This window comes from Desmodus rotundus, chromosome 6, assembly GCF_022682495.2.
Source record: "Desmodus rotundus isolate HL8 chromosome 6, HLdesRot8A.1, whole genome shotgun sequence".
NCBI lineage: Eukaryota > Metazoa > Chordata > Mammalia > Chiroptera > Phyllostomidae > Desmodus > Desmodus rotundus.
This window is the reverse complement of record NC_071392.1, coordinates 158,861,441-158,875,858: the sequence shown is the minus strand read 5'-3', so window position 1 is coordinate 158,875,858 and position 14,418 is coordinate 158,861,441. Positions and strand designations below refer to the sequence as shown.

Here is a 14,418-nt window from a genome sequence, read left to right as displayed (position 1 = left end):
GGGGTGTCCAACCTGTGCCCGCCGGCAGCGTGCAGCCCTGGATGGCTGTAAATGCGGCCCAACAGAAGATCTTAATTTACTTCAAACATGAGGGTTTTTTTTTTTGTGATTACGTGCCACAATGCATTTAATGTATGGCCCGAGACAACTCTTCTTCTAGTGTGGGGTAGAGACGCCAAAAGGTTGGACACCCCTGGATGGGGTGCGGCATCAACCGCCCTGCCCCCCCCTCCCCCGGCATTTTAATCTCATACACAGCCCAAGTGAGCCATCCCTAACATCTGAACAACTCTGAGAGGAATCATTTGTCCCCAAGTTTCTGGAACGAAATTGTGGACCTTGTAAGTGCAGAGCCAGACTGCCTGGGTCCGAATCCGAGCTGCGCCAACCCACTCGCTGAGACATCGTGGGAGTGAGCCTCCCTGTGCCTCAGTTTCCTCGTCTGGAGGGACAGCCAGAGCGCCCACCCTCCCAGGCTTGCTGCTGAGTCACCTGAGTGTACGTTGGGTGAAGCACTTAGCACAGTGCTGAGAGGTTCCCCCACGACCACTGCCTCGGCCAAGACGCGCATCCCCACTTTACGTTAAGGCTCTCAGTTCCGGGCAGGCACCTATGCAGTTCGAACCTTTTCTCCCACATAGTTCTAGACTAGGATCAGGAAGGACGCTTGTCTGAAGTGGTCCCCATCAAAATTAATGTGTTTTAAGCTCCCTTTTTATCTTAATGCCCACAGGAACTCTGCTTTCTATTTCCTTACACCCGGCATTTCCCCCACAATGTTGCTGAAAAACTCTCAGTGAAGATGAGTTTGTTTTTATATTTTTATCCACTGGCCTTGAGAACCTCTGGCACATGGCTAAGGGCACCAGATGTCCCAGTTTTCAGGCCAAATGACCAAGGACTTTGCCTCAAGGACAACGACGCCCCTTTCTGGCACGTGCCGCCCTCCCAAACTTGAGGTCCACGGTGCTGGGCATACCACGCCCCTTCCTGTAAATAGCCACACCCCTTCCGAGGAGACCCGCCTTCCAGGCGCAAGGCCGGTCGGTCGCTCAGGCACGTACCACTGAGAGTCCTGGGGCGGGGGGAGGTTCTGGGTCGGAGCGACCGGTGTGGCGATGGCTGGTCTCCAGTGCCTTTCAGATTGAGTTCCTCCCCCAGACCCAGACTCTGAGCTTCCAGAGTGGTCTCCAGGGAGCTGTCACGGCTCCCCGCGGCCGCCGTCCCCGTCCTCGCCTCCTCCAGACCCGGCGGGTAGCGCGGCCCGGGGCGGGGCCTGCGGGGTAGGGGCGGAGCCGCGGTGGCAGACCGACGCGGAGCTGGTGAGGCGCGCGCCTGGGGGTCGCGGGCTCAGTGGCGGGGCGCGATGGAAATTCCGGGCGCGGGCGGGGGCGCAACCTGGGCCAGCGTGCGCGGGGGTCCCAGCGCCACCGCGGCTGGCGGCCCCTGCCCCCTGTGGACCTTTTGGGCCGCACGGGCCGGGCGCCTGCGGCGGGGTCCACAGGCCTGAGACTGACCCCGAACGGCAGGGAGGGCTCTTCAGCAGGGACCTAGTCTCGTTCGAGTGGATAGACAGACACCGCCGCCCAGGCAGGCCTCCCGACCCCGACAGAGCCACTGGCCACCTCCCCCCCTTCCTTGACCCCAGGCAGTTTTCAGGTTACTTACAGCACTTGGGGTGCGTGTTAATGCATCTACCCGAGGGCACCCCCGCCCAGGCCCCACATGCAGGCGCACACTCCGCTGGCTGCGGGGTTGCGGGGTGCAGCCGGGCTGACTCCGGACTGACCTTCCAACCCGGACACAGACGCGCTTGCCCTGTACACGTGGCTGCCCCAGAACGTACCCACACTCCCGACTGGCCTACCCGCATCCTCGGTGAGCGTCGTGCTCTCGTCCTTCCCCCGGAGCCCGAGGTCGGCAGCTTTGAGCGCCTAAGGCCTCGTGGTTGACGCCAGACGGACTTCCTCCCAGCCCCGGGGCCTGGACGCAGGGCCCTGCCTGCTTTTGACCTGCTCCCTCCAGCCCCACTCTGGCTGAGGCTGTGGGTCCGACTCGTCTGGCAGTCCTGGTGGCACCTGGCCCTGACATTTCCTTTGCAGGAACTCCAGCCTCGCCATGGACCCCGAGTGCTCCCAGCTCCTCCCAGCCCTCTGTGCTGCCCTGGCAGACCCCAGGCAGCCCGTGGCAGATGACACCTGTTTGGAGAAGCTGCTGGACTGGTTTAAAACCGTAACTGAAGCGGGTAAGGGTGGGGGTGCTGTGCTTGACTTTGCCCAGGCGCCAGAGGGGGCACAGGGCTCCCCTGTCCTGGGGAAGGGGCACCCACCTGAAGGAAGGGCGTCGTTCCTTCACACCCTAAAGATCCCCGCAGTTACTTGGGGGCCCCTGAGGGAGCCATCAAGGGAGTGAGAGCCGGGGCTTGATGTCCTAGCCGATTCTGGGGTGGCTGCAGAGGGCGTGGACGGACTTATTTTTGTTCTCAGTGCTTTTGTTTTTGTGTCTTTATCAAGAAACCAGAAAGTAATGCCCATTCTTTATGTAAAACGTAAACAACACAAAGGAATAAGGAGGAAAACTAAACCACTATCGACTCTATTTCCTGTCAGGCTTTTTTTCCGAACTCATCGTAAAGCTGTATTTTTCTTACAAAAATGATGCCCTGAGACACTTCGGCGTCCTCCTTTCTGCCCTCACCCTCATGGTGGGTGTGTCCCGCATGGGGCACATTGAGTGACGGGCTGGCACTCGCCTTGTCAGTTGCATCACTGTGGTTAGGTGATGCGCCTCTTGCTTCATTGTTACAGGTAGTGCCAGAGATAATCCCGGTCACTGACGTCCCTAGTTCCTCGCTGGCTTTGGTTTCCTTTCCCTTTTACTCTCTCGGGTTGGCCGCCTGGGTCTTTCTCGTTTCTCCCCCGTGCCCATGAGGCTGCGCCTCCCTCCGAGGGTCACCCAGCGGCAGCCCTCGGTGTTGCTGTGCAGGGTTTTTGCTGTGATTTGGTTCCAGGTATCTCGGAGTTTTCATCGTGATTTTTTCCTTCGCCCACAAAGTATTCAACAGGGTGTCTTTTAGATTCAAAGGTGGGTTTTTTTTTCCAGTTTTTCTAATGGGTTTCGTTCGAGTGAGAAAACACCTGTACCCCTCTTCCTTCTGTCTTTCGGGCTTCGGTTGAGGCGTGCCGCACGGAAAGGTTTTGCGTGTGCTGTGGATTTTGCTGTATGATTCTGTTCTTTGGTATTTGCAGAGTCCTCAGGGGTGGCCTCGTTTGCAGTCAAATTAAAGAAAAATATTTTTGAGCAGCTTCATTGAGATGTAATTTGCATTCCATGCAGTTGACCCATTTAAAGCACAGAATTCAGTGGCTTTTAGTAAACGGACAGGGTTATGCAGCCGTCGCCACAATCTGCTTTTGCGACATTTACCCCGAAAAGAAGCCTGGTACGGGAGCAGCCCCGCTGGGCCCCGGCCTGTGCTCAGCCCTCTCACGTGTCCTAGCCTAGACTTGTTCCACACTTGCTCCTGATTCAAGTCTCTGCCGTCCTTGCTAGTCCGTTTGCTTCATTGTTTCTGCGAGGTATGTGAAAACGTTAGTGTTTCTTTGGAAGGCTCTTTTCCCCTTTTGCAGACTTGGGCGTTAGGGCAGGTCTGAGCAAGCGGAGACCACCGTGCCTTCTTGGTCTGTCTCTTTGAGTGCACCCCTCGTCCGGCAGCACTGCGGGTGCTTTCCTCCCTGAAGTCCGCTTTGTCTGACTTGACCCTTGCTGTGCCCGTGTTTTTAAATTTGGATTCGCTCGCTGCCTCTCTTCACCGCCTGCTCTGGGCAGGTCCCCGTGGGTGACGCGTCACTGTCTCCCACAGATGGGACGGTGCTGGCCTTTGGCTCCTAATTTAATCTGAGGAACTCTTACCTGAGTTTAGTCTGTTCCATTTGTGAGTCTACTGTTCTAGTTGAATCTGTGTTCACCATGTTCTTTCGTATTTTTCCCATGTCTGCCTCTGCTCTTTTTCCTCGTTTCTCCACCCTCCGCAGGGTTGTCAAAGCTTTTGGTTTTTCCAGCTCTTCCTCCTGGCTTTGAACTTGGGCGTTCCATCTACGTATGAGTGTTCTTCGGTGGCTCCTGGCAGGTGCTGGCTGGATAACAGTCTCAAGTAGACGAGAATCTCTGTCCTCTGTTCAGAGGGTCCCAGGGCCCCAGGGTCACTGACGCTCTTCCGTGTCTTTGTCGTGTGCTGTTCAGAGTCTGTCTTGTTCCAAAGCCTTTCGAAAGCCACTCCCGACTGGTGGAGTCGTTGCCTTTCAGTCTCACCCACGTGTAGGCTGGTCTCTGCCTCTTGCTCCTTCCTCTTCCTCGCTCTGTCCATCTCGCTCTGAGGGCAGCTCCGTGTTGGGAGGCCAGGCCCCTCCCTGGGGCCTCTCCCAGCCTTCGAGGTGGACACAGCGTGGGTGGGGCAGGGTCTCAGAGGCCGGGTCTGGGAACGAACAGCCGTCACCGTGCTTCCTTGCAACGAGTACTCGCAGTTCAAGAACAAAGTGTCCATTTGAGAGGGGAAACGGCCTCCTGCTTGGACCTGCACTTCTTTTCCGTAGTCAGCAAGGGGGAGCATCTCTTCAGGGTTTTTGGCCGTTTGTATTTCCTGGCTCTGCCCCCTACCTGCTGCGTTGAGATGCTGGCTTTCTAGTTTGTTCCCCACCTTGAATTAAGATATGAGTCCTTCATTGCGATGGCTGTGGAGATGTGCCCCCCACCAGACCGCTGAACCTGGAGGCCTGAGAGAAAGGGGTCCGGGAGTGCCAGGGCAGCGGTCCGTCAGGGGACTCGTAGCGCTGTGCCCCTGGTGACACGCTCCCTGGCTGGGCCTGTGTCCAGGGTCCAGCCGGCTGCTGTTGGAGGACAGCCCCTGCCTGGTGGAGCTGCTGTTCCAGGTGCCGAAAGCCCAGGGCCTGAGTCCTGGCGTCCTCTCCTTCTCCCTCCGCCTGGCGGGCGTGCTGGCAGCCCAGGAAGACTGCTTCCAGTACCTTCAGGTGAGCTGGTCCTCTGGCCTGCCAGGCCACTGAGAGGCTTTCTTCTCCGCGGCACCTAAAGCAGGGATGGCCATCACCACCCCTGAGCCTCCGAAATGTGACCCTCTACCCTGTGGCTTGTAAAGAGTGTGAACGGGGGCGGGGACAGGCCTTCCAGGCCAGCTGTGCTGGGACACCTGGGTGGGGGATGTGGCGGACGGTGGTGTCCTGGTGGACCCCACTGGCCTGGGTCAGGAGGTCAGCAGGCCCTGGAGACCACTGGGGGCCCTTGGGTACAGAGCAGAGTGGTCAAAGCTGGGTCTTTGGAGGTAAAGCTGGGGTGCTGCTGTGGGGGGAGCGTGTCTGAAGTAAACTGTCAAGATTAAGGGGTCTTTGTTTAAAACGTGGCACAGGGGGCCTCCAGCCACTTCCCAGGGGCACAGTGGCCCCGGGGCACATCCGCAGCATGCCAGAAGCTTCCCCGTGAGCATCCACAGTGGCAGAGTATCTCTGGGCTGCCTGTCCCTGGGAGCCTAGCCCGGTCACTGTCCCTTCTCCACTCTAGCAGGGGCAGTTGCTGCCTGGGCTCTTCGGAGAGGCAGGCCCCCTGGGCGGAGCGGCCTGGACGGCGCCCACAGTGCGCAGCGGCTGGATCCAGGGCCTGCGTGCTCTGGCGCAGCACCCTAGTGCTCTGAGCTTCCTGGACGACTTTGGTGAGTGCCCCGCCACCGCCTGCCCACCTGCCCGCCTCCCCCAGGCCTGGCCGAGCCTGGCGCTGTGTGGCCCCTGGGAGACCCTTGCTGGGCTTCATGGTCTCTGAAAGTGGCGGTGACATTGGGGACTGTTGTGAGGAGCATGGTGACCAGGAGCTAGAGGCCCCTCGAGAGTGTGAGGCTGGCTGCCCTCGCTCAGCGGCGGGCCCAGCAGCTGGGCTGGCTTTGGCACCCACTGGGAGGGCTCAGAGGCCCCTGTGGGCGAAAAGCCCTGGCAGGAAGTGGTGCTGATCACCCCACTGAACTCCCGCTCTGGCTCTTTTTCCTTAAAATACTTAATTTGTTTTGAGAGAGAGGGGACGAGAAGGGGAGGGGGAGGGGGAGAGAGAGAGAGAGAGAGAGAGAGAGAGAGAGAGAAATATATTAGTGGGTTGCTTCTTGTGCACCCCCAGCTGAGGACCTGACCTGCAACCCAGGCATGTGCCCTGACTGGGAATTGAACCGGCAACCTTTTGGTTTGCGGGATGATGCTCACTGCACTGAGCCACACCAGCCAGGGCCCAGCTCCGGTTCTTCGGTGTCCAAGCAGAGGACGGCTGGGCCTCTGACAGCCCCTCCGGCAGTTGGCGGTGCTTGGGCTTCCCCTGAGGTCTTGGGCTCTGCTGATGGACGCTGCCCTGTGCTGTGGCCTCTGCGGCCTCCAGCATGCCCTGTCCCCGCTGACCCCACTGTCTTCTCCCCTCTCCCCCCTCCCCAGGCGCCCTGGACACCATCTTCTCCCTGCAGGGAGACTCCAGCCTGTTCGTGGCCTCGGCGGCTGGGCAGCTCCTGGCACACATCCTGGACCTGTGTATGCGAGGCCCAGCCGGGGCTCTGCCCGGCCTGCAGGCTCATGACTGGCCCGCGTGCGCCCAGAGGGTTGTGGGCCACATCGAAGAGTCCCTGTGCTCCACAGCCGCCCCGCGGGTCACACAGGCCCTGAACGTCCTGAGCACCGTCTTTGGGCACTGCTACAGCCCTTGGGCGCAAGTCCTCTGGGTGCGGCTGAGTCCCCTCGTGGCCTGTCTGCTCGAGAAAGACCCTGTCCCAGCCGCACACTCGCTGGTGGATCTCCTCCTCAGCCTGGCCCGGTCAGGTCCCCGGGGCGCAGTGGGGGCGGTGGGGGAACGTGGGTGCTTGCTGTCCTTGGGAAGCCTTAGGGCAGCTGTTCCGCCAGGGCCGAGTCTCACTGGCTCCCCAACAGCACTACCTCAAGTAGAGGGAGCAGCAGAGGGTCTGAAAGCCGGCCCCTGGGGAGGACCCTCCATCTCTGCTGGGCACGCCCAGCCGTGGGCGTGGCAGTCCCCAGGTACCGCGTGGGCCGTGGCAGCGGGACAGGAATAACTTTCTCTTTCTGGGGCCCTTCTCTGCAGGTCCCCTGCGCTGAGTTCCGAGGGTGGCCTGTGGGAGATGGTGGCGCAGACTCTGGGCCACCTGAGCCCCACACAGGCAGGGCCCCTGGCTCTGGGGGTCCTGAAACTGCAGGACTGGTGAGTGTGGGGTCCGTGGTGTGGGGGCAGGGGCTCCAGGGAGCACTGGAAGCTGAGAGCAGTCAGAGGCTTCCCTCCAGGGCCTGCTGGGCAGCGAGGGGCTGGGTGCGTGGGCCGTCACCACGGCTGCGCACCATCTTTACGGACAGAGTGACTTTTTCCAGCCAAAGCTCCGCAGGCTCCGCAGGGCTGAGACAAGCTCTCGGGGTGCCTCTGCCCGGGGCTGGGCTGGGATCGTGTCCACCACCCACTCGCTCTGCTGCTCTCTGCCCCTCCCAGTGACCTCAGGTTAGGGCCCTGGGCCACCATCGAGTACACACCCCAGGGTGGGTACTAGTGCCCAGAAGCCGGGCAGTGGGCCCGCACCCCGCACTGGCCGAGGCTGTGAGGAGGGCAGCTGGCTTGCCTTGGGGTCAGGGGGCGGCACTCATCACGTCCTGTGTCCTCAGTCCCCAGGCACTGAGGACACAGGCCTTCGACATCCTCCTCCAGCCCCTGGCCTGTGTCCTGAAAGCCGCTGCTGAGGCCCCCGGACCCCCAGGTATGCCCCTTGGGAGGGCAGACTGGCACAGGGATGTGGGACTCTCGGGCCAGAGCAGGCTGCAGGTAGCGGGGTACTCGCTACCCCGACTTGGAGAGCCACTAGCCGTCCTTCCCCGACCCTGGCCGTGGCAGGCGGTGGCTCGTGAGCAGAAGAGTCACACGGGCCCAGACCCACCTGGGTTCTGTGACTTGTTGCGTCAGCTGCAGGACAGGTTGAGGATTAGCCGTGTGGCCCGTGCCAGGCACAGAGAGGGGCCTCCTGGCCAGCGGGAGCGGGCTGTGGGGCAGTGGGGACTCGGGTGATCGAGAGCTCAGGCCTCAGCCCGGGTTGGCTGGCCATTACTCTGGACAAGCTGCCTGCTGGGACCCTCTGGTCCTGGTCTCTGGTGGCAGAGGGTGGACAAGGGGTCAGTGACCTCTGGCGAGGCCTGTGGTGGCTGTGCCCGCTGACTGGGAGCCACTTCTGGTCCACCCGCAGGCTTGCCAGCTGAGCCCGCGGGCGACTCGGCCGTGGTGGACGCCCTCCTGTCCTCCAGGTCAGCCTGCGTGGGCCTCTTGTGCCAGACCCTGGCCCACCTGGAGCTGCTGCTGCCGATGGTAGGTGCGGCCCCGGCCTGTGGCCCCCCGCAGCAGATCTGTGGCCGCACTGACCCTCCCTCCCCCACAGCCCCAGTGCCCCTGGCCCTGGCCCCAGGGCGCCCTGCTCGGCGCTGTGGTGACAGCCTTGCAGTTCTGCCGCGGCTCTGCGGTACCTGCCTCCGACGTGGGGAGCCGCCTCTGCGTGATCCTGGCCGGCTGCGTCCGTGTCCAGCGAGCGGCCCTCGACTTCCTGGGGGCGCTATCTCAGGGGACAGGTGCGTCAGAATGCTTCCTCACGCTCGATGCGGGTTTGGAGCAAGCCCCAGTGTCCCTGCTGCTCAGGGGTGTCCTGGGGCTGCTGCCGTCTGTCATCTCTGGGATGGACCCGGTTGCGATGGGTCTGTCCCTGCTCCCTGGGTTGACGCATTCCCTCGTCTGCTGGGGAGCCCCGGCTGGAGGCTGTGGCTTCACCCTCCCATGTCTCTCTCAGGCCCCCGAGAGTTGGTGACACAGGTGTTCGCTGTCCTCCTGGATTACCTCACAAGCCCTGATTCCAGCCCCACGGTACAGGCCTGCAGTGTTGGGGGCTGGGGGGCAGAGTCCCTTCTCAGAGTGGGCTTAGAGGGGCTGGCCCGGGGCCTGGTGCGGCTGAAAGCGGAGCGCTGGGGCGCACTGGGCCGTGGGAAGCAGGACAGGTCTGGGCTCTTCGAGGGGTCTCCACAGGAGACGTGACCTGGAGCCAGGGGGCCCCTGCGCTTGGTGTCCAGGAGTTTCCTGCAGACGTGCCCATTCCCCCAGCCCCCCACTGAGGTCGGGTCCCGTGGGTGCGGAGTGAACGGCACACGGGCCGCTGGGCGGCGGTGGGGAGAGCTGGACACGGGCCCCCGACTCCTAGGGCTTTGAAGCAGAGGCGCCCTGGCTGTGTTCAGGGTCTGTGGGCAGGAGTTGCATTTCCCCAGGAGTGAGGTTCCTCACGGGGCCCCCCCTCCACTCTCCTTTGTCTGGGGGGTCAGTTCTGCTGCTTCGTGAAGCTTCGCCCTCACAGGAGGAAGCCCGTGCTCCATCTCCCTGAGGCTGGCCCCATTTCACGCCCAGGGGGTGGGAGCATGGGGTGGGGTGGGGTGGGGTGGGGCAGGTGGGCGCTCCTGCTGCTGGCCCTGCAGCCCGCTCTGCCGCCCCAGGTTCTGAGGAAGGCCTTCCAGGCCACGCTCAGGTGGCTGCTGAGCTCACCCCGGCCCCCTGGCTGCTGCGATCTGGACCCCCACACCCAGCACTTCCTTGGAGGTAACCAGGTCCCTCCCAGGGGTACACTAAGGCGCAAAGGGTGGGGATGGTGGGGGCGGGGTAAGGAACGGGCGGCCGGGCCACTCTGAACCGCCCTCCCGCCCCAGAGCTTCTCCCTGTGCTGCAGAAGCGCCTGTGCAGCCCCTGCTGGGAGGTGAGGGACTCGGGCCTCGAGTTCCTGGCCCAGGTGACCCGGGCCTGGGCAGGTGAGTGCAGGCGGAGGCATCTGTGGGTCAGCTGGCGGCCTGGGCCCCCTCGACTGCCCTCGCGGTGTGAGGGGAGCTGTGGGCTCGACCCCTGGTCCCAGCTGGCTGTGGCGGCCCTGCCCGCAGGACAGGCCGGCTTCAGACACGCGCTCCTGGCCTCAGAGGTGCCTGAGCTCGCCGAGCAACTCCTGCAGGACCCCGAGAGCTACGTTCGCGCGAGCGCGGTGACTGCCGTAGGACTGCTGTCCAGCCGAGGGCTGCATGCTGCCCCCAGCAGCCCTGAGCACCTGGGAGGCCTGCAGGTAAGAGGCGGCAGGGCCCGGGGCCAGGCAGCCCACCCGAGACCTGTCTTGATGCCTAGCGTGGGCACTTGGGGCCAGGGCTGTTGGGCAAGTCCCCTGAGTCTCCCACTCAGCGTCCAGCACCATGTCTCTCAGATACGGTCGCCCCCAGGTGACAGCGGGGCCCATGGAGGCAGGCACGTGGCTTGGCCCCAGACCTGCACGGCTGGTCCTCCAGGGGCTCTCCCTGGCCTGCATCCCCGAGCCAGCAGGTGCCTGCCCTCGGGGCTCCTCTACCCACTCCTCTCTGTCCCCCAGAAGAGCCTGCTGCTGGACCTTCTGCACATGCTCTCTGCAGACTCGGAGGGCTTCCCCCGGAGGGCCGTCATGCAAGTCTTCACAGAGTGGCTGAGAGATGGCCATGCTGAGGTGGCCGAGGACACGGAGCGCTTTGTGGCCAGGGTGCTCCAGGCGGCAAGCCAGGACCTGGACTGGGAGGTGCGGGCCCAGGGCCTCGAGCTGGCTCAGGTGTTCTTGGCCCAGACGCTGGGCCAGCCCGGCCCCCACTGTCCCTATGCAGTGGCCCCGCCTGCGGCTGCGCCCCCCAGCCCGCTGGCCCAGGCCCTGCAGGTGCTCTGCCGAGTGCAGCTCTTTGAGTTCGCCTTTCGGGCCTTGTTTGACTGTGACCGAGCTGTGGCCCAGAAGTCCTGTGACCTCCTCCTCTTCCTGCGGGACAAGGCCGCCCCCTATGATGGCCCGCAGGGGGCGGGGAGCAGCCCTGATGTGGCCTCCGTGGAGGCCGCGCTGCAGAGATGGCGGGCAGGCGAGCAGGGCCAGCTGCTGGGGCCCCTGGAGCCCGAGGCCGCGATGGCGGTGCTGAGGGCCATGGACCTGGAGGGCCTGCGGGGGGCGCTGGCGGAGAGCAGCGACCATGTGGAGAGGAGCCCCCAGTCGCTCCTGCAGGACATGCTGGCCACCGCGGGCATCCTGGGGGACAACGAGGCTGACTGCTACTGAGGCCGCCCCATGCGGCCTCCCTGCCCCCGCCGCTGGGCCTCGTCCCTCCCTCAGCTTGGTCTGGCTGCACACGGGACCCTCAGGGAAGCCAGGGCCGGCGAGGCCGGTGTCGCGCGTCTTGCTGTATTGTCGAAGCAGCGCTTTTCTACTGAAAATAAATGGCATTTGACAGGGCCCCTGAGTCAGTGTCGAGTCCTCAGGGAGCTCGGGGAAGTGACTGAAGAGGCACCCTCCCTCAGTACAACCACCTGCTTCCTGGCATGGGGTCTCCGCTTGGGCCCACTGGGCCTCTGGGAGGACTAAGGGTCAGGCAGCAGGTGGTGCAGACAGGAGGGCGTCTGGCTGCAGACCCTGGCCCCTCCTGACAGTGACCCTGGGTCTGACCAAGGCTGCGTTTCCAGCCTCTGACTCCCCACGGTCGACCTAGGTTTATCGCGAATCAAAGCTCACCGCCTCGACCAGGCAGACAGAGCCACTGGTGGTAATACTTGGGGGAGCAGAGATCCAGGCTGTTCCCCAGGGGCCAAATGGGTGTGCCAGCCTTGGTCCTGCTGTCCTGGGCAGTGACCCCTGGGTTGCGTGACCCTGGGTGAGCCACTTGCTCTGGGCCCTGCTTCCCTGTCTGCCATTCGCCTCCAAAGGCAAGCATCGTGGCGTTCTAAAGCACCCGGCGCCGTCGAAGAAGAAACATAAAGAGAAATTTAAAAATCAACTAAGTGAAAATACACCTAGAATCCATGGGGTGCAGCAGAAGCAGAGCTTAGAGGAAGACTCATAGGGTTGAGCGCTTACGTCAGAAGAGAAAACGTGTGGAAGCAGTAAGTTTTCATTTCAGGAAAGCTGGGAAGTGAAGACCAAATTGAATCCAGAGTAAGCAGAAGAAAAATAATAAGAATTAGAGCAGAATCAGGTTGAGAAAGAGAATCAATAGAATCATCTAAACCACAGGCTTGGTTGGTCCTTTGCTCAATAGATCAATACATTGTTAAGCCTCTAGCCACACTGAAAAAAAAAAAAAAAGGGCAGACATTACTAGTGTCAGAAATGGGAGAGGGGAGACATCCCGATGGCTCCCGTGGACGCTGGGAGGACCCTGGAGAAATGCTAGGGATGACTGTGCCCGCAGCTCTGATGGCCCAGGTGGACGCACATGTCCCTTAAAGACCTGACTGAGCTCCAACACCTGCCCACAAGGAAAAATCTAAGTGGACCCATTGCTTTAAAGAAATGGAATCAGTAATTAATCACCTTCCACAACAGACAGCCCCCCGCCCAGGTGGGCTCACTGCTGACTTCCACCAAACCTGTTGTGAGGACAAAGTGGTACCTGTTCTGCATGATTGCTTCTGGAGGGCAGAGGCAGAGGGAGTGTTTCCTGACTCACCTGAAGGTAGCCTCACCTCAACACCCGGTCCAGACAAAGCTGTTCCAAGGAATGAGACCACTGTTGCCAAGGACACGGATGTAAAGACACTCAAAGAAGTGACAAATCCAGTAACGAAGGAAAACTCGGTACTGACCCGTGCGGGATTTTCCCAGGTAGGCGGGGCTGGTTCATCCTCAGCACCATAAACGAGGGAGGGCTTGCAGAATTGGGAGTTCTTGAGGGTGATGCCCAGAAGTCACACACACACACAGACACATACACGTCACCATCTACGTTCCCTGCTCCGGACGACAAAGGGCTGTGGGGACATCGGAGCCGAATGGACAGGAGGGTGCAGCTCTGTGCCAGGGTTGGGGCTTCTCCGTCTGATGCTGCAGAGGGAAGGCTGGTGGGCGGGGGAGCCCAGATCAGAGAAGGGGCTCCACAACCCCTCCTGGGGGTGGGCACCTGGGCCACTGGAACCAACAGGCAGTGGGAGAGCAGGGAAGGTGCAAGAAGGCATTTCCTAGCCTAGGCAAGCCGGGTGGGTGGGTTGTCCCACACCCCCACCTTCCCAGCCTGAGACTCAGAATCTCCCGAAACAGGGCTCCAGTGAGCCCAGCCCACGAGTGTGGGGAGGGGCCTCCCCTGCCCGTCACTGGGGAGGAAACAGTGGTACAGTGGAATTTTGGGCCCACAGGCATGACAGCCTCCACAGGAAGCCGGGGGCCTGAGTGCACTGAACGCTTCTGAGGAGTGTGAAACCCGACTCTCGTGGGGTGTCCCACCCTTGGGCGTCTCTGCGCCACAGTGGAGGAAGAAGAGTTGTCCTGGGCCACACATTAAATACGCTGCAACATGTAATCAATCACAAAAAGCTCTCATAATGTTTTAGGTAAATTTACGTTCGACTTGGCATTGGGCTGCATTCACAGCCATTCTAGGCTGCGTGCGGCCCGCGGGCTGGACACCCCTGCCCAGAGCTCTTTCTCCAGGGGGTGCTCAGGAGGCCTGGAAGGTTCTGGCTGATGCTAACGACTATGAGCACGATGCAGCTGCTGGCCTGTTTGGCCGAGCGTTCTCAGAAGAACAAGAATCAGAGTGTGCCTTGCCCAAAGTCTGGGCCATCTGTCCAGGCAGATGGGGGACTGGTGCCCAGGGCTGCGAGGTTTGGGGACAGCCAGCCCTGATCACCTGGCTGGTCTGCCTGCCCTTCCCATGGGGCAGCTCCCCTGGGGAAGAAGTGGCCAGGACATGCCCCTTCCAGGCCTTTGGACAAAGCAGAGGCGAGGAGGCGAGCTTGTCAGAGGAGGGGAGGGCCGGCTGAAGGTCAGTGTGGCCTCAGGGTTGGGCGGGCAGTGCAGAGCACTTCCTGTCTGGCATCTGCCTGCTTCAGGATCCCCTCTGGTACCTGAAGAGTTTGGCTCCAGGGCGAGGCATGGCTTTGCAAGCTGCACTCCCGGGTGGCCCCCAGGCAGGGAGAGAGGACGTCTGAGGGGCCGAGGCCACACGAGGGAACAGGTGACGCCTTGTCTGCACAGTGGGGTCCCGGGGTGCAGAGCCCCAGATGGGGTGAAAGGCCCGCGCTGGGCCCAGCTCCTGGGGTCTTCCTGACCTGCCCTGGAGCCCGGGGCAGGTGCACTGGGGAGGAAGAGGGAGCACAGGCCTGCCTGTTAGCAAGAACCAGATGCACTGTGCTGCTCAGGCAGGGCCCTGACCTGGGCTCACGGTCTCACCTGAGCTCTTGCATCATGAAGGGGCCGCCCCCGCGCTGGTCTCTGCAGGGCTCACTGTCACCGGAGGTAGGGCTGGGAGGCCCAGCCAGCCTGAACAGGACCCTCAGAGCCACCCTCCTGACCTTCCAGCCCGCGTGGCCGTGCTGCCCTCTGCTGGC

The 14,418-nt window shown here is 61.9% G+C and overlaps 1 protein-coding gene across 4 annotated transcripts; it reads left to right on the top strand.

The window, feature by feature from the left end:
* The first annotated feature begins 1,190 nt into the window (after positions 1-1,190).
* On the top strand, positions 1,191-11,332 carry BRAT1 (BRCA1 associated ATM activator 1). Of its 4 annotated transcripts, none has more exons than XM_053927221.1 (14): positions 1,191-1,322; positions 2,103-2,245; positions 4,873-5,027; positions 5,572-5,719; positions 6,477-6,849; positions 7,132-7,248; positions 7,698-7,789; positions 8,270-8,388; positions 8,459-8,645; positions 8,861-8,934; positions 9,552-9,654; positions 9,762-9,860; positions 9,987-10,162; positions 10,460-11,332. In XM_053927221.1, the coding sequence occupies exons 2-14, from the start codon at positions 2,119-2,121 to the stop codon at positions 11,156-11,158; spliced, it is 2,469 nt and encodes an 822-aa protein (XP_053783196.1). In that variant the 5' UTR covers positions 1,191-1,322; positions 2,103-2,118; the 3' UTR covers positions 11,159-11,332. The 4 variants fall into 4 exon arrangements, with proteins under 4 accessions (XP_053783196.1, XP_045041053.2, XP_024432629.2 ...); XM_045185118.2 differs by lacking the exon at positions 1,191-1,322 and adding an exon at positions 1,329-1,590; XM_024576861.3 differs by lacking the exon at positions 1,191-1,322 and adding an exon at positions 1,329-1,878 and having other exon boundaries at positions 10,463-11,332.
* The last annotated feature ends 3,086 nt before the right edge of the window (positions 11,333-14,418 follow it).